At 42.4% G+C, this 25,159-nt stretch overlaps 1 protein-coding gene across 1 annotated transcript; it reads right to left on the bottom strand.

Annotated features, from left to right (window-relative positions):
• Positions 1-11,121: 11,121 nt before the first annotated feature.
• Positions 11,122-14,981, bottom strand: nptx1l (neuronal pentraxin 1 like). The gene is made up of 5 exons (XM_034594067.1): positions 14,454-14,981; positions 13,936-14,143; positions 13,063-13,307; positions 12,786-12,965; positions 11,122-12,336 (listed from the first exon to the last, which is right to left on the bottom strand). Exons 1-5 carry the CDS (start codon positions 14,889-14,891, stop codon positions 12,115-12,117), a joined length of 1,293 nt encoding a protein of 430 aa, XP_034449958.1. The 5' UTR covers positions 14,892-14,981; the 3' UTR covers positions 11,122-12,114.
• Positions 14,982-25,159: the final 10,178 nt, after the last annotated feature.

Here is a 25,159-nt window from a genome sequence, read left to right as displayed (position 1 = left end):
CTGGCGGTGCCATAAACAATCTGGTTATTCTCTATCTCCTCCACTCGCAGCCAACCTGACAATCACAGTTGTCTTTAATATTGTACTGAGCATATGGCGTGTATTTGTCTGAAGAGTAAATATATTCAGATCATGATTTATTTAAGTGGTTTACTGTTTTGAATGGCATTTTTTTTTTTGTTTAGTATAAAAAATACAGAATTTTATCGCAGAAGAACCTCATTTACAAACCGAGCAAAGCTCACAATTAGACCTGACACTGGGTCAATGAAGAGGTTTCTGCTCTCTGTGCTAGCGGCAGTTAATTGAACAGGGATTATATCCATGTCACTGTGATGCCTGTTTTCCATTAGTGTTATGATGATCCTCCATGCACTGCAGTCTCCCGTGTCAATTAGCTTGACATGATCCCGTCGTAGTTTTTGCACATTGAATGGATCTTTTTTGCATCTTAACTTCCAGTAGTATTTAAGAAGACGAGTGAGTTTTTGCAGGAAGACCAGTCCCTCATAGACCCAACTACTACTTCAACCTATAAGGAAAAATAAACAACACAGCTTTCTTCCACATCTCCATCTAGCATTTACATATTTTGTGGAGCAGTCCTCCCTGAGAAAACAGTCTCTGGTGTGAATCATCATTAGCATTAGAGATGTTGTGTAATCACTCAGCTGCAGCTTCTCAGTTTGAGCTGGTGTTGAGTGTCGCTGTTTATAGCATCAGCCGAGACCAGCAAACTAAATGACCTGTTGTCGGTTTGTGCGTCTCTGCACGACGCCAGCGTCACCTCAGTGTTAATGATGGCATTTTCCCACAATGCACTCTCATTCATATCATATCAACGCCTTAAGCTTGCTGTGATTTTAATTTTGAACCCTGACTTTCAGTTTTCTGGAACAAGTCGCTCATTAAACGAAGGTGTGAGATATTCTACAGCTGTTGTTTCAGCGTGCCAGGCACTTAATTCATCAGCATTTAAATAACCTAAATCACGTATCAGGGTGATCCCAGCTGTAAGGGCGTAGGCAGGGGTCACGATGTCGGGCTCGACAGCGTAACGACTGTCAGCCGCCGGCGAGCCCCGTCCATCTGCCCAACCCCTACACTGCACACTCATTACTTCTACATCAGGCCGTCTCTGTCCCGGTTAGACCCCAGCACGATGGGAGTTTGCACACATAGGATGACAATGTGGGTGTGGGCAAGCAGCCAGGAACTAATGCTGAAGGGTGGAAGGAGGAGGATGAGAGTTGTAAAAAGTTGAAGTTGTAATATACACACACATGCACACTCGCACACACACACACACTCTGCAGGTTGCTCATTAAGTGTGCTACAGGGAGTTGGAATGGGAACCTGGCTGGTGCTGCAGAATGTGGAGGGGAAGATGGGCCAGTCATTGCCAGAGGAATGTTCCCCAGCAGGTAAAGCAGATGACTGTGCTATTGTAGTCTCCCTGTCAGAAAAGACTATATTAGTGAAGGGATATATATTTATACTCTAGAGACTGTGGCATCTATTGTCTGAGCAGCTGCTAATCTATCTGTGATGGATGTACATGTTGGCTACATGTAAGTGGGTTTGATGTCTCTCCATTAACTTGTACTTGATGAGTTGGACAATGTCTCCTTTAGTTGTAAATGAATTGCAACTGTCCTTGTGTTTCCAGGCAGATGCAGGTTGAGGCTGGTTTGATTCCCTCCATCCATCCACTAGTGATGATAATCAATCAGTTGTCTGTTCTGAGATTGACCTGTAGTTACAGGGTTTAGCCAATGGAGGCATTATTTTTTAGGGTTGTCCATCTTTTGAACATAATATCTCAAGATCGCCTTGAGGGACTTTCTTCAAATGTGGTAAAAACACTGGACTCAATGAGGAACTGATTAGAACTCACTGGTCAAAATCCAAAGGTCGCGGTTTCTGTGATGTCACATTGTGAACGTGAAACCTCAGGAACACCTCCAGAGAATCCCTTCAGATTTTAGTATAAATGTTCACTTGGACTCAAGGATCAACGATTAAAATGTTCTGGTTAAAGTCACGGTGTTTGTTGGCGGAGCCATACAACCGCAGAGTAGTCTATTTGTGGGATGTCAGCATTATTAGAGTGTGATGCACAGTAGCTTTGCTGATCAATCAATCAGAAAATGAGTCAGCAACTATTTTGATAAGCGATGAATCATTTTCAGTCTTTTCTTTTTGCCCAGTATTTCTTGTTTCAGCTTCTCATATGTGAGGATCCGCGGCTTTTCCTTTCATTTATAATAGAAAACTCAATATCTTTGACTTGTGACTGGTGGTTGGGGGCGGTTTGAATACATTGCCTCGGGCTGTGTGAAATTATCACATTTCTCTCTATTTACTGATTTTCTTTCTTTACCAAACTTTGATAATCTTTCTTTGAGATGAAAAACATGCAGTGTGTGTGCATCAGGTATCAGGTTTCAATTGAAGTACTTCTTGTAGCATGTATTTGTAATGCCCTTTATTCTTTTTAAGTATATTTACACATGTGTACAAAATATCAGCATTTTTTTTAAAGAAGTCTATGTTGTGAAACACTTGCTGGATCGTGCGTCTCATGTTAGAAATCATTATTGTTTATTATTCTAATTGTGGATGAATTTCATGGCAGGAAATGAATTTACTCCCACGTGTATTTTGTGCAAATTATGTATTTTATGCCTGCAAATAGAAAATGAAGCATGAAACATAATCAGCAGGTTGTGTGTCCGTCCGTCTCAAGCAAACACACTGACTCACTTTGGCTGTGATGACAAATTTGAGAAATTAAATTGAACTCCCCACCGAAAAATACTGAAACAACCATGGGTGTTACTGTTGTGTTACTGTTGTGCAGCTCCTCACACCTTCTGTGCACGTAAACACCTGTGTTTTGACAGTTTGTGGTAGTGAGAGCTTCTCGCACCGAACCCAGAGCTGTTCCCGCTGCCTCTGAGGTCATGGATTATTCATGAGATATGCAGGGAGGTGATGCAGTCCCATTGTGTGGCTCGTGTCCCGGTGAGCGTGACAGAGGCGGTTGCATCAGGTCAACAGACGTTTTTTTGAAAAAATGAGCTGACCTGAGTTCAGCTGAGATCGTAACAGGGATTGATAACTGATCATGGTCACTGGTTAGCGATGCTGTTATTTGTTGTGTTTCTTTCAGTGGGTAGAACACATGTTGGGTATTTAAATTTTCTTTTCATCCCACGGGAGAGAAATATTATATGTTTTTTTATTTTTTATTGATTAATGAAGCAACTGATCCGCTCCCAATTCTTAGTTTAATGCATTGCAGAAATAAAAAGGTGGTCTATTCATTCTGTTGTTTACTTTCTGTGGATTGAAATGATGATGAAATAATCCTGTAATATCTGTACAGGTTGTTGTCAGGAAAAAAAATAAAGGTGGATTGAGCTGTCTCTGTCAGGGGGTAAAACAGATGAAGATGCATTGCAGAGAAGATTTTGTTGAGTTTTTCTTTACAGCTTGTTACCTGTGTGTTAATGCTCCTATGCTTAATTATTGTTCACATACTATCACAAAGGTAGGAATACTTAATTGTGGCTCGTGACACCTTAAGTACTGGAGATTCATTGTAGTTTTTCACTCCCAGCTGCCAGAGGCCATTTGAAGTTCTGTGTCTTAGCCAGGGACAGACACGCAGGACTTTGGCACACAGACTGAAAGAGGCTGAGATCGAACCACCGACCTTCTGGTCAGTGGATGACCCGCTCTGCCTCCTGAGCCACAGCCTGTCTGCATCCTCTTCACAACAGTGTGAGTAAGCAGTGACAATTGCGTGTGATGAGATTTTTGATTTCCCTCGAAAAAGTTCTGCATCGGTGAAATTTCTTCCTCGTGTCCTTTGGTCGTCTCACTTGAAAACGAAGTCAAGATCAACTTTATAATTCCCGTCTTTGCCAGATCAGAAAAGACTTGATGGACTCGATGGAGCATTTCCAAGGCTCCTTCCTGCCCCTGACGAACAGACGTGACTTCCAGGTCACCCAGGTTCTGTAAAAACCCTTTCATATCATATAATCCCCTTCGTGACAGAGCAGTCTTACATTATGACAGGAACATGAGATGTGTTCTTTCTATGATCTGGTGCTTTTCTGAGCTCTAATCTTCCAGCTCTCCTTCATCTCTTTAGCGAAGCTCTCCTCCACGGTGTCACTTTCAGTTTTTTAATATTTTCGTCAGTTTCAGCCTCCACCTCCCTCCACAGTGAACAAGGTCGAGGTCTGTGAATGTGCTTTTGAGTAAGACTCCCTCGTTTTGTCATCATTGTTCCTTCGCTTTCCTTTCATCTTCTCGGACTGCCTTTCTTCTGCTGCATGGTTTCTTTCTTTCTTCAGCCTGGTGGGACATTCTACCTTCACCTGTTTCATCTCTTTTAAAGCTGTGGATATGAAATTGTCGTCATTACTGAAAAACCTGATCTGCTTGATCTTGATCTTTTTCTTTTCTGAGCTCAGACTGTTGTAGTGGATGTTTCCTTTTGTGGATTTCTTGTTCTCTTTGTGTGTGTTCAAGACGTTTTTGTTTTCATGACGGCTTGACCTTCAGTTTGGTTTAAAATATACCTTTCTGGACAATCTTGTGTGTAAACTCTTCTTCCTCCCAGCTGAAACATTTTTTGAGTTGAATAAGTCTTTGTTCAGCTCGAGTCTCAGAGGCCAATGTCAGGCTGTCTGTAGTAAGTTGTTACATCTGCACAGAGGAGCAGTTGTGCCAGATGCCTTTTAGTTTTATCAACGGGCAGAACCAACATATTGCTTTTTAATACATTTTGTTTTAAAAGTCTGCTCCATCCTATTTTTGATTTGTGCCATACTTGATTGCTTTTAGTCACCTTGAACTTTAAGTGCATAAGCTTTGCAGTTTGTTGAAGAATAATGTGCGGTGAGCTTCATTGAATTCCTATACAGGGAACCGGTTAGGGACAGTCGCCAAATAACTGTCTAAAACTGTGGGGGTTGTTGTGTTGGGTGGACAATAGGAACAAATTCAACACAATCAATCCTCAATGAATAAATCCCTTTTCTGTACGAGTGTCCTTGCCTTTGTGTGCTGCTGTGAAGTCCTTTTTAAAAGCATTTTGAAGTTAGGAGTCATGTATTAAAACCTCCTTTAACACCCCCTCCACACTCTTTCACATTGTAAAGAACACTTTGCTGACATGATGCTTTCAAAAAACTGAAAGACGCCTGCTTTTACTTTACATGGCAGAACTCACGACCTTCAGTTGTTATGCAGGAGAAACCGACGCCGAAGTTTTATACTTTGAATTTTTCAAGCTATTAAGTGTGTTAGCCTTCCACTCATTTTATATATACACACATACACACAACCAAAAGCAAACTGTACACCGCTCTGGAATGTTTGGATTCCTATTGTGCAGCTCGGTTTTATTTCAAACCAAGAAATTCCGTCCTTCGCTCACATTATGGCTGACTTCACGGCCACCTTTTGTCACGCGTGAAGAACTAAACTGTATCTTTCAACACAACTTGCAATACTGTGCTACGAGCAAGTCTGCTGTTGACTTCCTTCTTTTTGAAAACCGTACAAGTGGAGATCACGACTCTTCTGCAGCAGACCTCTTTACACTGCTCTACCTGGAGAGTGGGGGGGCGGACTGCTCTGCGGTGCCCGTTTGGGATTGACCTGATTATGGAAAACAGCCCCTGGCGTTCCTCCCAGAGGGTGCGAGGATTGCGGCGTCTTCATGGAAAAATATTCCTGTCGGGCCTACTTCTGTCACAAGACGCATTAAAAAGCCCAGTCGTGGCAAAAGCCCAGCCATGGCAGACTGTCAAAACAGAGTTGGGAGAAGACTGGGATAGAGGGAGATAAATGAGGAAGAGGAGAAAGAATTATGCAGCATTTATGTCATCTCAGATTTATAGTGAATGTTATTGATGTCAGTGAAGTGGTAGTTGCCGTCAGGGTATTTGAAATGCGTTTGACAGGCTTCAACACATTATTCTTCCCATCACACATTATGGAGGCGCATCAACAAATATGGCAAAGAAAGCAGAAAATCCAAAGTGGCAAAAATCCACTTTCAATTTACCCAAGTCTAAAATGCATAGACTAAACAGCACATAGTTATTTTTTATTAATGCAGTGAAACACAATCATTCTCGTCAGTATTCCCAATTACACTCGATCATTGGAGAGGTAGAATGCAAACTCCTCCTCAGTGTGCGGATGCAATAAGCAACAACCTGCAGACGGTGGCCCTGAGCCAGAAGAAGGAAGGCCAACAAAAAGTGTTGTGCCATTAATCTGCCCTAGCAGCCGTTGGACAAGAGAAACTGCTCAGAGATGAACTGACCACACAAGCTCCAACTCAAAGGTTTTACCTTGTCGAGTAATAATATCGGACTCTTGCTCTGTTGAGAGGTTTTAGTTATTAATGGTTGCTGGAGATATGCAGTCAAGGTTGCGGCTTCCAATTCTTATTAAGAAAGAAAAAGGATTTCACGCTGCTTTGTGGTTAAGCACGAGCCAGAGAGCTGGATGTGGAATCTGCAGTGAAAAGTGCACAGGCTTCACTCACTCAGGATACAGAAGGGGTCGGGAGTTTGTCCATCAAGTCTGCACAGGCTTTGTGGATTTGGAGAAGGGTTGACTCTGCCAAGGCCCCGTCATCAATCATGAGTTAGTCTCAGCTGTCAATCCTGATGTTTCACACCGTTTTTAGAGCCTCAAATTGCTAATTAATTCCAAACCTTTATCAGAGAAGTGAGCACGTACATCAGTGTGATAGGAACAACTGGAATTGATGTTTGAAAATGATTTGCTTTTTGGTTTGGTCCATGTCCCATCCAAGGAGGAGGCGTGATTTAAGACCTATATTGCAGCTTCACTTTTCCGTCGCTGTCATGTCGTCCATCTTTAGTCTCTCTGATGCCAATTGTTTGAGGGGTGGCTGGAATAATTAAAAACTGCAGTATGTATTTAGATTAAGCTACAAATATGGTTTCTCTGATGCGGTGCTGTCACTGTTTTCTCAGTACACATCCCTCGATTTTTCCACTCTCGATTTCATGATGTGTGTAAAGCAGATTAAAAATCGAGCGGAGATGGAACAATTTAAAACAACCTGCCCGTCTAAGGAGGAAGGATTCAAGACAAAAAGATAAGATTTTTGTGTTTCCATTTCCCACAAGAATATATTTGTACAGGGGCTTGTTGGGTGATACTCTGCGAGGGAATTTCCTGTGTCGGGAGGAAATCAGTTATTCATTTTGTGGCATGGAGAGTTGAGCACCGCCCTGACAGCAGCAGACGCAGCTCTGAGATTAAGGACAAGTATGGATGGATGTGGGCCTCGTGTATAATCTGTTCCAAACTCCTCTCCCCTCTCCTTTCTGCCGCCGGCAGCTTTTAAAACACACTTAAAACAGACAACTACTCAGCTACATTATCCCATTTATAATCGTTTAAATTGCTACAAATGAGTGAAATGAGTTCAGCAGCGGGTCGAAGCCTCGGTGTAACGAGATCTAAGTGGAGCGTTGGGTTATGACTCGTAGTACCTGTGAGATGAGAAGTGGATCAGAATCAACGCGGAATTATGAAACAAAAAGCAGACTTGTGTTTTGTGGGAGACCTGTGATATTGGATTGTATCCGAGCCAGCACCTTTTATAAATCGTATTCCCCCTCGCTCCACTCTCCGAGCCATCATTCGCTAGAAATCCTGAAAGATAAAAACACGTTCCAGCGTTTTTTTCCGCAGTGAGCAGAATATGATCCAATAACGATGAACTCGTGGTTTTTTCTGTTTGTGCACGTAATCTCTTTCGCCATTAAAAATGCATTTCTTTCAACATCATTTATCAACAGATTGCCTGTGTCAATATTACATTTGTTCAGCAAAAACAGTAATTTTTCAGCATCAGTGGGACAGCTTAGTTTCTCTCACGCCCACTGAGTTTTTGTTTGTTTTCTTATTCACTTGTCATGAATTTTTCATCATCCTTCTGATGAGACGTTTTAATGTGTTTGCCTTATAAAGCACGTTTGGATGTTTTTCATCTGTGCCACTTCTACATTGGCTTTTAAAAACATGAGACCTTGTCTCTTAGTGACTTGTGGTCTGTTTACCTTTATTTGCGTTGTGAGAAAAGGTCTAAGTATTCAGAGCAGGTTAAATGAGTTGGGCAAAACTTGAGTTCTACACTTTTGTACAATTACATTCCTGTTACATTCAATGCTTTATTATGAATTTGTGGAAAAGTCTGTTTCAGAGCAGCAGAGTCAGAGGTGGTGTCGTCATTTGGTTGTTTTATACAAGTTGTGACTCCTGATCCTCAAGCCACTAACCTTAAGTAGAGATGACTAACGGACTTCAGACGTCTTCTATCTTCTTTTCATCTCCACGTCTCCCAGATGTTTTTCACTTTCAAACTTGTAGCATGCAAACTAAATGACGCTGCCTCAAAGAAGTGTTGTTTTAACAATTTAAAATTTTTCGATTATGTGCTACTCGCCCCAAAGGAATTTAGTCGTACTCCCAAACACCTGTGAATCATTGATGTGTGAAATAAGAGTATAGTTCCGCTGTGATTCTCATTGCATCGTAATAGATGGTTTACTGATGAGCGACAATGAATTGTTGATGATTGACATGCAATGTTTTGCAGATATAGATTTAGATTATAATTAGACTTGGCAGACCCCTGACTTTTCCTTCAGCGCCACCATGAGTTTCACTTAAGTGAAATATCTCAACTCATGGATGGATATGTGGATACACACGTTTGTGGTCCCCAGAGGATGAATGGCAATAACTCTCATGACATTATTTATACTAAGCAAATGTTAATATGCTAGCAAGCTAAACAAAGGTGGAGAACATGATGAACTTTATATTTACTAAATATTTGCATATGTGTTGTTTAGCTCAATGAACAGCTGTGTCTGTCTAAATGAACCATTAGCATTGTTCTCGACTCTAGGTTTGGTTCTTTTGATTCTAAGCTAATACTAAAGTCTCATTCTGAGCTATTTAATTTCATTTTCCGGTTCAGCATGAGCAGGGTTGGTTATTGATGTGAGAGAAAGTAAAATGTATGAAAATAAGTTCATACATTTACAACAATATACAACTTTTTTTTAATCTTAAAATAGTGGCTTCAAAATTATTTTGATCATACACAGACTTGGAATAGTTGGGATGGTTTCCGCTTCTCTTCCCACTCTTCACCTTGAATACCTGTTCTTGCACAATCTCCACGGACAAGTGTGCAACTGACGGATAGTCGCAGCGAAAATTGCCAGAATTGGGTCCAGCAAGTTCAAGAGTAAAGCTGAGTAGTCCCTCTAGAAAACCAGGGTTTATCTTCAATATTCATAGCGGTAACTTTAAAAATATCAAGAGTTTGGTGGATTTGTTACAGTTGCAGCTCTTCTGGTATCATGAGGAATCTCCACCTGTTCAGTTGTGTGTCAGTTCAGTGGGACCTTGCTGTCAGAGCTCTGGCAAGAGATTGATGGTGTGGCTGCAGAGGGCGCTGTTGCTCAGTAAAAGTGATATAGTGTTGCTTTAAGGACGGTAACATGGTCAAATTCAATAGTCATTTCGAGCAATCACTCAGATGTTATGAGTTCATGTCATGTGCGATACAGACAGATGTGGTGTGGAAATAAACCTCATTCCTGACCTTTCCTCCAAGCAGACGCAGACCAATTAGGGCTAGGGGAAGCTGGGGAGAGGTCAACAGGCCGACTGTTATCAGGCCGTGCCCAAAATACACAGACAAAATATGGTGCAAGATTCAGGTCAAGAAGAAAAGAGTATTTGGACAGAACGTGGTCTGTAGGTCAACAGGGTCGGGTGGATAAGGGTGAGGAAGTCGATTTCTAACTAAGCCTCCAGTGGCCTCTCGGGAGGAAATTACACCGTGTGTCTGTTTCTACATGTCTGTGTGGGCTCCTGTGTTTGTGCGTGACTTTGGGTTCTCCCCCATGAAGGATCTGCACTGAAATCCAAGCCCAGGTGTGTCACAGTAGCTGCCTGTAATGGCTGTGCCGTTGGCATGACTGTAGTTAGTCTGGTGTCTGGGGAAAAAGCCGATTGATGTGAAGATGTCCCGCTGCTTCAGAGGTAGAGAATAGAAACCAATTTGCGGAACATGTGACCCAACTGCGGTTGTCCCACACAACCTCACTAACAACAGACGGAGGAGCTTCAGACTCATCTAAAGCCGGCAGTGCAGCTATAATTAATTAGCAGGGAAACCTTATGGATTGAGATGTTTAACCTCAACACTGTCTTTTTAGTGACCTTGATCACCATGTGTGTACAATATAGTGTGTGGAGTTAGTGTATGTGTATTGATGTGTGTGTCTTCACTCCTTACCAGACGTGGTTTCTGTTGACGCCTGCAGATGTTTTCTTGAACTTCACCTGAGATTTGGTTCTTCGCTCTCTTCATTCTCTCTGCTATGTTTGTGTCACATCTAAAATACCGAGGTTTATTTCAGTGAGTTGTTGAAAGTAATGGATGCTCATTGCTGCACCTCATTTGCTCCTCACACCCCTCATTTGCATGTGTTCTCTGACGCATCTTTCCAGCTCTCTGTTCTTTGCCTGCCTTCTCTCATCCTGATAGTTATTTGACCTTAATGCCTGTTTGTTATATCCCTCTTTATTTCCATAGTAAAGACTCTTATTCTTTTTGGTTACATGGGTCCCATCTCTGAGAAGTATGGCTTGAGTATCTTCTATTGTACTGTGGGCTGGTCTTACTAGGAAATGTTGACTGGATAGCAGATTATGTTAGTTTCACCACACCAACCACTGTAACCATACATTCAATCATTCAATCAATCATCGTTCCAGCTTTCAAATTGTGAGGATTTGTCTTTTGTGATTAACTGAAACTCTTTTGGGTTTTACCAAGCCATTTCAAGAAGCCATAATGGGCCAAGCATCCTGCCAAATTGTTGTGGTCCATTGGCAAACGTGAAAAGCACACTCAGGAGAACATCTGTACAAAATCTCATGTAAATCCTCTTTAGTAAAGTTTCGGGAGGCGTCTCTTAAACTGACTGTCTCCCGGGAAATAAATGAATGTGTTTGCGCTTGTTAATGATTCAAGTATGACAATTTATTACAAAAACTAGAACTTTTTTTCATCTGTTGGTGTTGCCATGCTTTAAGCATATAACAATACAGTATAAAATCCCAACCCAAAAGTAGGAAGGTAAAAGCAAAGATCATAGATGCTGACGCAGCATTTACAGAAGTTAAGACATGCTGTTACTGTACAGAGAACATTACCATTACCAAGTATGAACATCTGCCAAATGCGCCATTGCCATCGATGAATTGCATTTTACACTAAACAAACTTGATCCATCCTCATTCAAAGTGTTACAAGAAGACCTCTTTTCAAAAATAATTTACAGAAAAAAATAAACACTAACACTCTGCAAATCATAATGAATGTGCTGAGATTTTTTTTTCAACAGCCCAAGGCACTCAGGCTCGAGAGTTGGCAATAAATACATCGTCATTCTTTACACGAAAAATCACGTCAAGCAGGTGGTGGTAGAGAAAGAAGAGTGAGAGAGAGAAACGACGTCGTCTACTTCAAAACCTCTCGGAGATCACGTTCCTTTTTTAAAGAAGTCCTCCTTGTCCCTTTTCACAGTGAAAATCCCTGGCAGTCGAGACAGAAAAGACGTTCGCAGAAGTCAAGTCGTTTTGTCGATTTGTGTGACATCCGTTGGCTATACACTACACGACCCCCTGCTGTACTTCTGACGCCGGCCTGTTGTTTCTGTCTCCGAGGAACATCCTCTGCCCTCTGGACAGACAACAGCTGCTCTTTCAAAAACAAAACCACAAGTAGGCCCGGTGTGCATTCGAGCAACACAAGACGCCAAAGTGTCCTCTTCCAGTGAGCCGTCGCCCGTGAGGATCTGGTAAAAATCTATCAAGGTGTCCACAAATGATGCTTTCAAATATCTATAACAAATCCGGATTCTATTAATTGACGCGTCTCCTGATCTTTCAAATTAGTTGCTGGGACAACAGTGGCTCTGACGACTGCATTGATCTTCCTCTTCCCCCACAAGTTCAGTTGAGCTGGCGACAAGCTTCAAATGTCCACTTGGAGGCACCTCCGTAAATATCAAGGCTCGTCTCCATCCACGCGAAAACGTTGCCCACTTGCGCTTTGCTGCTGCAAGTCGCTAGATTATAAATCTCTCCCACAGATAGTTTCCGGTCCCAGATGTGAAAATTCGCCAGGTCTCCAACAAAGGCTTGTGTGGCGTCAAATCCTCCTCCGAGCGTGTCCTGTGGTAGAGACAAATGGGTTTAATCAAGGATGATATGATTTCCTCCCCTTGGGGCTGCTTCATGCAAAGAACGAAATTACTTCTTGGATTATCGAGATTCTTTTTGACTGATTAAATTAAACGAGGAAATTTGCGTCGTCAAATCACTGGGATTCTTGATGAGTTGCAGTTAAAGGTCTAATTACATTATTAAAGATTATATGAATTACTATGGTCGGGGAATTGAATTGATTCTTTTTTTTCACATTCAAATGGGACCATAACTCCAGTTTGGGTAATTTTCAGTATCGTGCATAGATCTTTTAAATTTAACAAAGTGATATCTTAGGGCTAGTTCCTTATCTGAGGCTCGTAAGTGAGTAAAGTAAGAAAAATACAACTTATACTGTGTCATTGTGCTGAAAGCTCAGTCCCTTAGAGAGGATCCCACTGGAAACAGATGTTTACCTGCTCTTGGCCGAGGATCAGCAGGCCTTGTGGTTTGATTGGATGATACGGAGCCAGGTTCTCTCCACTCCCTCTCTTGACGCCATCTTGGAACGCTTCCCAAACACCATCACGAGTTGTCCAGGTCACGCAGATGTGATGCCACTTCCCGTCATTGATAAGAAACGGCAGCTTTGCAACCTTAAGTGGTTTCAAACACAAGAGACTGGAGGTTAATATTTGCCACCGTGAACCAAAATGGCTGCAGGGCAACATTCCCACCATGTTCCAGACGTACCTTGTCATTTATGAGTATCTCCATTGGGTTGTTTCCCCACTCGATGAGGACCAGCTCGTTGGCTTGACCTGGAACTGCATAGGAGAAAGGCGTGCCCACTCCGGGAGACGCGTTGGACTTGAGCCACATGCACACGGTGAGGGCGTACATCTCCGGCAAACTCTTCTTCACTTTTGCGTACATGTAGTTGGTTCTCAGTGGGAACGTGAGCTGGAATTTATCCAGGGGCCTGTTGTCTCTTTGACCTGTGAAGGAAAAAAAACATAGTTGACTTCAGCCACTTTGTAGAATGCAGCATTTGTGTGCTCCTCATTCCCCCCCTCATTTTCTTATGATATGTCAATCCCAATGCACACATCCAGGGGATTTACATAGGAATTATATGTTACACAACAAATCCACAAGCCTGACGCTCCAGATTTGCTTTAATCTCCCATGTTAAATCCATCACAGGAGTAATAGTAACGTTGATAACCTTCATCTCTTATTTTTTTTTTTCTTCCTCCGTCCACACTTCCCTGTTTTACCACCACGCGAGCTGTTTGCTGCATGAGATCAGAGGCGTCCCAAACCCAGAGCGCACAAGTTCTGAAATGGCTCACGGCACAAATGGAGGGATGGGTCTTACACTGCATGTTTGAAATGGTTTAATCTGCATGAATTAGAGCAGGAAACTCCTGAATATACCGGACACGTTCAGCTTTGTGAGGATAAGTAAACATTAATCCATCTGCTAACGTCATTACAGCCTTTAACGCCCAAATTGGATAAGGTTTTGTATTTTCATTTTCTGCCCTCGATGCCTCTTCTTTATGACTATCAAGCCTCCCCTCCACCACTACACCCAACCTACAACTCTCCGCACACACCCACCTTTCTCCAGGTCTGTGATCCTCTGGTGTAGAGACGTGAGGGTGGACTCCACTCTCCCACGCTGCTCGGTCTCATTCCGGAGTCCGGGTTTGCCCTCCTCGATGCTGTTCACCCGGGACAACACCTGCTTCTCCAGGTCGTCGATCTTACTTTGCAGCAGGTCTTTGAGGCTGTTCGCCTGCACCGAGTTGTTACTTCTGCTGAATTGCTGTCAGGAGGGGAGAGATGATGATTTAGCTCAGTGTATAAAGGAATTTGAGTGGTTACAATTCTGGATAAGCTTTTATTTTGGAGGGGAAAGTTAATTTGCTCCTGTCAGTTTTTGTTTCTCTTTCTTAATTTAGTATTTGCAATCATAGACTGAAACCACCTATTATTTTAATTATTATTATAATTATTATATTTTATTATTGTTGTTGATATTAGTGTTATTCACTGGTCAACAAAGGAGCAGGTGTTTTGCGCACAGACACCCAAAGAGTTGAAAATGTCCTCAGCAGCAGCAGCAGCAGCCCTACCTCCAGATTCTCTAATCTCTGCTTCAGCGACTGTAAAGTCTGTGATAGTTGCGTCAAAGTGTCAGCGGGGCCCCTCGATACGTCCCCCATTGTGTTTTTGCTTCCAGGTTCTTTCCTCCTGCCCCCGGGCCGCGCGTCCTCGGCGCCGCTCTGGCTCTCGCACCGAGCCAACTTTGAGGTGAGTTCTCTGATCGTCTCCTTCTGGTTCATGATCGTCTCCTTCTGCTGCAAAACCGTCTCCCGCAGCTGCATGACCGTGGTCTTCAGGTCGTCTCCCGGCACACTGTTCTGCAACGTGGCCGCGCATATGTCCATATCCTTGGGCACGGAGGTGCAAATGAACTGCGTCTGTCCGCCAAAGTCTTGAGAGGAACTCTCCAAAAACAGGCAGCAACACAGGAAAAGTCTCCAGCAGATCGCCTTCTGCGTGGCCTGCATGTTGGCGTCTGTGCCGGGTTGTGTTTTCTTAGTTTTTGGCTGATGAGCCGTTGTGACTTCGCGCTCTCGCCCTCTTGTTGTACTCCGCCTGTGGAAGCGCAGCCGCTTTTATACAGCGAGCCTGGTTCTGCGCAGAGCTGCTCCACTGCATCACGGCGGGAGGGGGGGGGGGGTCTGTTCAGGCGGCTCCTGAAGCGGCGTCACATTCAAGAGATGAAACCAATTGTGCTTCCAGGCTCCGCGCGCGTTAAATCTTTGATCACCTGGACTTTTTGTCATTTCTCGCTTTGTATTATTCATCTGGAAAACGCGGATTTGTTGACGGTGAAGGAGGTTTGCTTGAGTGGCGCGGTGCCAGGAGAGCCAGCTGTGGTGTTGTGCCGTTTTGCACACACACACACACACACACACACACACACACACACACACACACACACACACACACACACACACACACACTCAAGGTGGATGCAGATCAGAAGTTGCAGCAGTTTGTGGTCCCTGCTGATTCAGCACCAAGGACAGCTCCGATCACATCAGTCTTTACATGACTTTTTAATTTTCTCTTTTGTTTCCTTTGTTTATTTGATGATAAATTTAATTTGAAGATCATACAACTGGTTCACACCCACATAATGTGACCGCGTAAAGTAATTTGGGTCCCCACAACATCAGCAGTCCACCTTATTCCCACAGACCCTTTCTTGCAGTGGCGATCCACTCTTGTTTTTCCACATCACTGCAGTAATCATCTCAATAATTCAGATTCTAAAATGATAATCTGTCCCCAAGCAATTTACCTTATCTATTATTCAGGAAGGACTATTTTATTACTTTATTTTTTTTTTTCGATGCCGACTCTGCTCTTATTTATTCAGTCAATGTTGAAAATAAAATGAAAACATTTTGAATAAGTAATGAAAACATATCGACTCTCAAAGTAAAATAGATTTCTTTAGAAAATTGAAGTACAGAGTGCGACAGACAAAAGTCTGCATGTGACAAAAGGATATTAGATCTTTCATGACATATTTACTGTCATCTGTACTTCCCTGAGGCGAAATGATTTATAGCTGCAGGTGCCTTTTTTGCAGGCCTGATATAAACACTGAAGGAGTAAAGTGTCGTCAGGAGGAAGGACCTCAAATATAGGAGCTGGTGTAATACACTGTATGACTGTACAAATATCATTAATAAGTGAGAATGACTATAAGCCACCAAAAGGTTCATGTGAGAGTGTTAAAGTGAATCAAGCTCTCAACAACACAACACATATGTCCATGAAATTATTCATCCAACTCTACTTTATCACAACGGAACAGCTTTTTGATTTTAAGTGAGTACATCAGCGTGACGCAGCAGCTTTAAAGTGCATTAGGTAAAGCAAACAATGTTTTAATATGTGACATAACTTGTAAGCATTTCCCTATTCTTTATTTTTTGCCCCCTGAACCTTTTGTGGGATTTGTTTGTACAAGTGATGCAACAGCATCTAAGAGGAATGAAAAGAGAGAGAGAGGGCTTTAGTGAATTGTTTTGATGTTATGAAAAACTATAATGAAGCTTGCAGGTACCAGAGAAAACAATATCTCTCAGTGAGGCATGAAAATCATAAGAAAAAGTGGATTTAGGTGACGTAACTGTCCCCGGTTTGTGTAACACAGTTGATGCTGAAGATCTGTTTGCGGTTTTTAAGGAAAACAAGAATTGAAGCACTGAAGGAAAATACAGATCAAGGGTCAACAACAAGAAGACATAGATACCATGAAGGAACAAAATATTGTGAAAATCCAGCAGTAACATTTACAGCAGCACGAGCAGCGAATGTGGAAAACACTTTCTTTTACCTACATCGCTCTTGGGTAAAATATATAAACCGACAAAATAAACCCTGGAACTTTATTAGATTTGTTATGCAACATGAAGTCATGCTCTTAGCTTTCACTTGCAGAGTAAGGAATGCGAGTACCGCCTTTCTCACTCCACCATATTAAGCACCTGGTAGATTTGTGCTGGTTATGTAATTAATATAATGTTGATTTCTTTGCAAAGGGCTTTCATTATGTACATATTACCTTCCTGAAAGTCATTTGCCAAATTATTAACTTCAGCTCAAATGATTTTTGATCAATAATGACCAGAATAGACAAACAACTAAAGTATATTTTCATTTTCTTGTGATTTCACTTATCCTACTGTGTTTGTACTGTAAACGCAAGCGGATGAGTCGAGACATCTTCTACCCGGTGGGACCAAAGGAGCGAAGCAAAATGTCCTAAGTCTGGTTGTCATTATAAATTCATTATTCACTGCCTCCTACACAAACAAGTCTCAGAGCTGTACGCTTAAAGTAGATCAACCTTCACTACTTGGAAACAAACTGTACCACTTTGCATCACCTCTACTTCTCCGACCCTCCATCCTCTCCTCCCCTCCACACACCAAGCACATTGTTGTGTTGCAGCCTTTCCAGTCTCTTAAATTAACATATTTCTTTTCCTCTGGATGCCACAAGTTCACCCTGCAATGCTTATTGTGTTATGCTGTGATTTAAAGGAACGAAAAAAAAGAAACTGCAACAGCTGTTGAATTTATAATGCTGTTCGCTGCGGAGTGCATGAAATAATAATAGGGTTTGGATGGAATGATTATTTGTTGTTCTAGTCATTGCGCCAGACATGTGTGACACTAGAGATACTAACCTCGTACAAACAACTGTCAGTATCACAATCCTACGTGCAGCATTGTCTGGGTTCTGTTAGAGCTGTGCCACTGGGCCGCTCTCCACCTGTTGTGGTGAGCAGCATCTCCTTAATAATGCATTCAAACACAGTGGAAATGCATTCTCCAGCACCAGAGATCAATAGTTGTAATTTCACATATTGGCGTCCTGCCTTGGCTCACTTTCTCTCCCTGACTTCTACCACCTTCTGCTGTAAAGTGGTGTATGGGCCATTTGAAGGAAAGCAGCATCCAAAGCCTCTTAGTTTGAGAATGTCTGCGCCAAAGAGCATTTTGACATTAGAGCTGGGTGTCTAACTTTGACCATCGATCACTTTTACTCTTTACTGTCTGCCAGAGTGGAAATGTGTCTCTTCTTCTCCAAAACATAAACAGAGAACAAGTCGCTGTAGCACACAGAAGTAGAAGGAAACTTGGAGAGATCAAACCTCCGCCAAGGCCCAACAGTCCGCTTATGAAACCACATTCTCAAGATCCAGGTTTTTATTTGGATCTGCACTTTTGTCATCAAGATCCAAGTAGAAACTACAACTGCAAAAACTCTATTGATATGTTGGCATTAGTATTGACATACCAGGATATTCACATTAAACACCGAACCTGCTGGTTTAATCGTAACAGTTAGAGAACGAGCTGAGCAGCTGCAGTGTCAAAATATTTGTACAATGCCTCAAGTAACCAAAAGGTCACGGAAATCTAGCATTTTCCATTTCAATGTAACCGCTGGCAAAACTGTGTCTTATAATCACTGGAAGGTATTTCATCATGTCTGCGAACTAAACCCTAATTAAGCTGCTGCGTCTTTGTGCAGGGGGCCACAGCTATTCCCTCCATTCCAGTGGAGGAAAACACAGCTGTCATTTTGGGGTCACTGGAACTTTAGTGTGCAGTGGCTGGTTAGAGCGCAGAGAATGTCAGGCAGCACGGTGCAAAAGAAATAGCCCAGCGAGGCTAATTAAGACAAAGACATTTTTACTCATCACTTTTCTTTATTTCCCTCTTGGTCTGCAGATGGAGGTTTTCACGCTGTGTGATTGCTTTCCTTATGTTTTATTAAAGGTTGTGATTTAATTATTGTTCCCGCTGCACGAGCTGAGCAACTATCTGAAATTGATATAATGCATCATCTGACATTGGGATCGGTTTTTTCTGTGCTGATGTGACAGAGTTCTCCGGCTGCAGGAGACGACGAGGAACAATGTGCACAGGGAGGTTCTTTCCTTTCCCTCCGTCCGTCCTGTTGCCCAGAGTATATGTGATGATTTGGATACAGTATCTCTGAGTCTACTGTCAGTGAGATCCTTTTACGACTCACTCATTCATCATTTAATTCCTCTGATCTCGTCCGCTGTCAAATACAAGCAATCTGCGACACACTCGCATATTCATGGGAAGCTTTATGACCCAATATTTGTGTGTGAATAAACAAACTGGCTTCTCGTTATGCAGCCTGCTCATCGCCGACTGCCTCTGCTCTCATGTGCATGTTTGGACTATATAGATGATCCGTTTTTTTATTACTTTAATACTCTTATATCTCCATTTCTCCTGTGGCTCTGTTTGCTTTTTTAAATATGTATACGTTATTCCCTGCACTGTTGTCAAATTGGCTTTTTAAATATTAATTTCAAATGCATGTAATGAGCAGCATTAGGATTCTTACTGGCTATTGTCAGTTTCTTTTCAACTCATAGAAAGTAGGGAAATACCAGTGATTGTCAAAATAACTAACGCTGAATTGCAATTAGTAATTATACTAATGGATCATTATTAGGAGTGCCACTTAGCTTGTGAAATTATTTGTTTATTCATAATATCTTCTGTAGCTGTGGTAGGGATTTCTAAATGAGAAAATAATCTTGATGTCTTCACTATGTGGTCGTGGTTATCTTAGCGGGAGCTCTGAGATGAAGATGATCACATAACGGTCGTTATTCTGACCGTAAACGATGCCAACTAGCGATCTGGAGGTGTTACCCCCCCATGACCTGCAGGGAAGTGTCCAGGAAACCAAAGTGTTTGGGTTCTGAGAGGAACTGTATCTGTCTATTGCCAGTCCTCAAACTTCATGGTAGTTAAAATGAACCTTTTACCATAGATTTGTCGTATTGTCGGACAGTTTATGATCATTTCTGCACGTGTGCAATATGTGACCAGTTCACATCAGCTGCACATGCAAGTCCTTTAAAAAGAGGAAGTTTTCATTAGTTTATCTACTTGCTGGATTACTGCTGCATGCTGTTCTACACCCTTCAGAAGGCAAAAAATAGATTTGTATTATCCATCACTAGGAGAACTTGGTGTGTACAGCGCATCGATCTCTCTCTGTCTCCTCATCGCCCTTGCAATTGTATTGGACTGTTGTTTTTGGGATGAATCCAAGCGGCGCCGAGGCCTTTCAGCACCTGAAGCGATGCTTGATTCAGGCATCAGACACCGGCTCTCAGGTTCACATCACAAACGGCCGTGCAGATTTGATTTCAATCTCGGTTCAGATTCCTTCACCGCTGCTGAAGGCTGACCGCAGTCTCTGCGTTGCTCACATTTATTGCTTAACATCAAACAGTTCTTGATGCCTCCCCACAGGAAATCTTGCTTCTAGTAAAAGATCGTGTGATGATTCTTTACAGCAAATTGACAAATGCTGTAGCTGCTGCGAATCTTTATTCAACAACACCCAAACCACCACACTGCATGCACAGTATTTTACATTATTCCTCGGGATAATCTACAATTGGTTTTCTGTTTTGCATGTTAAGTGACAGATTTAGGTGAGAGTTCTGTATAAAGTACAAATGATATGTAAATGCAGAACAGTACAATGTAAATTTCCGGCCACTTACTCGGGCGTCATCTGTGTCTCTTCTCACCTTTAGTTAGCAGCGGGTTGTTTTGTATGTGTAACTTTATTTACCAGCCTTTTGTTACCACACAATATGGTCTTTACTATAGTGTTGTGTATTCTATATGTTCGTGACATGAGCAGCCAGCCAGGCATGAGAACTGTGTAGGTGGGAGCCTCATGCTTGTGCACCATTCGCTTGTCAAAGGAGCCGTGGATGCATGAATAGCTGTCAAGAGGGTGCAGTCTAATGAAGGGATGTACTCTCGCTGAGCAACACAAAAGGAGAGTGACTGACTTGCTCAAGGCCACTGTCTGGCACCTTCTCTCTGCAGGAGAGATGGAAGACATCATTCTGGATCACGCCTAACAAGAAGAAAGAGAAAAAGAAAAAAAAAACACAGTTAAGGTTGCAGAAGAAAAAGTTATGCCTTACAAACTCTTAAAATATTCAAACCCTCTCTCACTGCGTCAGTAGAGAGAAGATCCCTTTTTATTTATCGACACAATTACAAGTGTAAAAACACCCTTAGACACTCTGAGTATGTGTTCAGTTGTTTCAAGTACATTTTTTTAAATGTACTTTTGCAGTTATCTGTGAAAGGAGAGTGATGATAAAAATCATTTATTCATGGGTTTATTTATCTTAACGCTTGTTCTTTAAGGGTTGTGATGCAGGAGCTAATCCCAGCTGATTCTGGACAGCATATCACCGGGTCAAAGTATAGAGACAACAAACATTCCCACCTCTGGACAATTAACCTCACACCAGTCTGCATGTCTTCAGACTGTGGGAGCACCTGGAGAAAACCCACAATGACACGACACACACACACACACACACACACACACACACACACACACACACACACACACACAAACACACAAACAAAGGCCTCTGCTGAATCAGGATTCAGACCAACCTTCTTGCTGTGAGGGGACCGTGCTACCCGTTGCTCCACCCGCAATATCAATCGGTTGCCACTTTATTTATTTCAAATTCGTACAGTCTATTCAACACAACAGCTCAGCCAAACAACCTTACTGTCAGTAAGACTGTGCTGCTAGCATGAATAAAAATTGTACCACCTTAGGGAATAAACTACAAGGGCACTCTGAGAGCGCATATACCATGAATACACATGTATTGAGATCAGATACATCCCGATAATTATCATAATCTACACCATATTTCCCTTTTTTATAAAGATATCCTCATTTCCCTAGAAATTCAATAAAATACCAAAAACCCTCATCTATAAATGTTGTAGAAAGTGAAAAAATCACACCTCTTTAATTAAATCTACTCCATGGGTTAATGCCCCCCCCTACTAAGATTTTTTTTTTAAACTTGTCTGGAGGAAGTCATGTCGTCCCTGCTGAAGCTTCCATACATTATCTATGGGTAAAAGACTCGAGTCAGAAATAGCCCTCTGATGTTTTATCGTGTTGACTGCAAGACGCCTGCGCGCTATGAAAGTACAGCCACATGCACACAGTCACGTACTGAAACTGTATCTGAGAGAGACATTTACTTTTTATATGTTTCTGGTGACACTGGATCACCTCTGGGTACTTTTCTTTTTTTTTTAACCTAAGATGCTGTCAAACTTCCACCATGAAGTACGCTGCACTCTGCCGTCAGATCACTTGACCTAACGCAACTATTTGTAGATTAAAGATCCAATTAACCAAAAGCTCAGGTCAGACATGCAGCGGATTCACGACTGCATTTGATCACTGCTCATTAATCCACATCCATAAGCATTGTGGGCATTAAAGGCTTCCAGCTGCATGTGATGTCCAACAGGCACGCCACGGACGAGTCCAGTCGGCAAGTGAATTACTGTAGTGGCACAGAGGATATTACTGTGATGTAATGTGGGCGAGGATTATATGAGGCCACGCAGGAAAAGATGTATTGATTTATTTATTTTTTAAAGTACATCAAGGTTGCTTCCTCTCTCCATGTTGTTCCATGTGTGTGTGTGTGTTTGTGTGTTGCTCTGTGTTTGTGTAGAGGGCAACTGAAGATAAACACAGCACAAATAAAATGTCTTTCTTGACTCTTGGCATAACTGAGCTGCAGACATCACGACTCAGATTTACATAGACTCTGGTACTTTTGATGCTCTGTACAGTCACAGTGAGACACGTTCTGTTCTATTCCATGACAGACGGGATGTTTTTCCCGGTAAACTGCAATACACCGTGCAAATGTAGAAATGTTGTTGTGTTGCACTGTACGAGTAAATAACCTGGAATGGAAAGCGAAACGATTTATGAACGTACCCAGTGGCCCCTCGGGACTGGGTCTGGCCCTCAATGAAGATGAAGTCCACCGGCTTGACAAAATGTGCCGAAACGTCGAAAGATAACGGCGCTGTCATTTCTTTCTGGTATGTTGGTCGTGGTACGAGGAGGAAAAGCAGGTCAACTAACCTTGCCTCCATGTTTTCTGTCCATATGACGAGTTGTGTCATATTTCACTTCAGCTGCCTTTAGACTGCAATGATCCAGAGTCACAGGCTCTAGACTTTAGATAATGTTTGAATGAGCCCGTGTGAGAATACAGCAGGAGATTATTCACCGTGGGCGAGTGGGTGCATTGCTGACCTTGAAACAAACAAAATCCATAAGAGGAGCCAATCATGTAAAAGATGCAGACGAAGATGTCAACTCAGAAAGACGTCAGAATTCGAGTGTGAAAGCCAAACTCTGGAGAAAGTCCAGACCCAGTTGTGCAGACATTTCATGGAGTTCATGTCTGAAATCTGCTTTTCATTGCAGGCAGGCGCAGTGAGAAAAAAGATGCAGTGTTTTTTGGAACCGACTCTTGGCTGACCAAAACTTCACCGAAACTTCAGAGCCTTTTCTGTAGCATCATCACTCGTCGCTACAACCTGTACGTTGCAGCGCGAAGGTGAAATTCAGTACGACTCCAAACTGTACGTCTCAGAAGTCTGAAATCGTTCGGTGTGTGCCGAGCTTAACAGCTGATCATTGGTGGCAAGAAAACAAAGTCGTGGAGATAAAGGTGTGAGCCTCTAATGGTCAGAAAGAAAATGACTCATCCCTTGGCGCGGGCAGATGATGCTGATCGCCAACGTGTTAATAAACACTGCGAGCCCCGTGACGAGGGATATATCAGCGCTTCAAAGATTTTCCCACATCTCTACTCTGAACTTTGTTACTCAGCAAGCTTGCTTAGAAGTGTGTGGATGTGTGCGTGTATGTGTGTGTGTGCAGGATCAGTGCCTCCACATGAAGGCTCCCTCCCTGAACCTCTGCCAGAGAAGAGCCAGCCTAGCATCTGTGTGGAATAATAAAACCTTGTCAAAAAGTGCAGGCAAATATTTCTGTGCACGGACTCTCGCTCTCTCGGAGGAGAAACGGCTCCGACGACTGCGGCAGCGCTGCCCAGATTTCACTGTGATGTTCGTCTGTTTCCCATCTAACAACCGTCTCGTTTTGTTTTAGCGCTTTCGTGTTTTGTGTTAAATAGAATGACCGGTCCCCACAGAGATCAACTAACACCACACAGACACACACAGACACGCACACACCTCCACCAGGCTTCTCAGGCATGAACCAGAGAGCCCCCACTTGCACAGCAGCATCAATAATAAATCTGAAGCCCCACACCCACCACTTGCTTCTAAAAATAGAACCTCCTTTTTTGTTGAATATTTCATTTCCCCCCCTTCTATCTCTCCACCTCCTTCTCCTTCTCCTTTTTCTCTATTCATTGTCTTGTTGATGGATGATGAGCAAACAAGTCAACAGAGGAGTCTCCACTTCCAACTTCCCACTTATATCCCATCAGGTATTCTGTGTCTCCCCCCCCCCCCCCCGAACCCTCAAACTGGTTTCAGCTGACCCCATGTCGCCTCTCAGGCCTTTACAGTGCGTCTCCGTCTGCTTCGCGTCAACACACAAACTAAAAGTTTCATTTTTAAATCTTTAAAATCGTTTACTTTACTCATAAATTTGAGAATAAAAACACTTTTTGGAAATCTTTGTCCATAATGAATAAAATAGCTTTTCTGATTCACTATGAATGATTCAGAATAAGATCTGTCATAGATCCTTTTGTCAGATTGGATTCTTTTGAGCATGTTTAGGTGTTTTAAGATTTTTAACTAGGCTGCATGTCATGATTGAGCGTTTTAAAGTTTTTGAGAGACTTCTTTTATTTGGACTTTTTGATGGATCATTGGCTTGTGAATTCTTCTGTTGTAGATTCTATATGAAACCAAAAACTAGGAAAGTGCATTTTCTTACAAATATTAAGAGAGTTTCAGTAAAAGAAATCCATCATTCGGGCTCAGTCAGACAAACAGTTGGAATAAAGCGACGTCAGATATCTTGATGTGTTTCTGCAGATCTCACAAGTTCTTTGAGAAAAACAGAAATCACAGTTTTGTCCTTCCCTGTTTGAATTTGACTCGTAAGTTTCTTTTTAAAAGTTGCGTTCCTGCCTTCACCGTTTGTCCTAAAACACGATGACAGCATTTACCATAATCAATGTGTGCGAGCTTTAATCCGTCACCGGCGAGGCAGACTCGAGCAGGAAGGGACAGAAATGTCCGTCGAGACAAGTGGAGCTGCTCCAAACCACAGTCAATCGTGCATCACACATCTTAACAGTCTCCTCGTTTTCTCATTAACACTTCTCTTCCCA

The sequence above is a fragment of the Hippoglossus hippoglossus genome, chromosome 8 (genome assembly GCF_009819705.1).
Source record: "Hippoglossus hippoglossus isolate fHipHip1 chromosome 8, fHipHip1.pri, whole genome shotgun sequence".
Taxonomy (NCBI): domain Eukaryota; kingdom Metazoa; phylum Chordata; class Actinopteri; order Pleuronectiformes; family Pleuronectidae; genus Hippoglossus; species Hippoglossus hippoglossus.
Note: the sequence above shows the minus strand (reverse complement) of the source record. Positions and strands in the feature narration are given on the sequence as shown.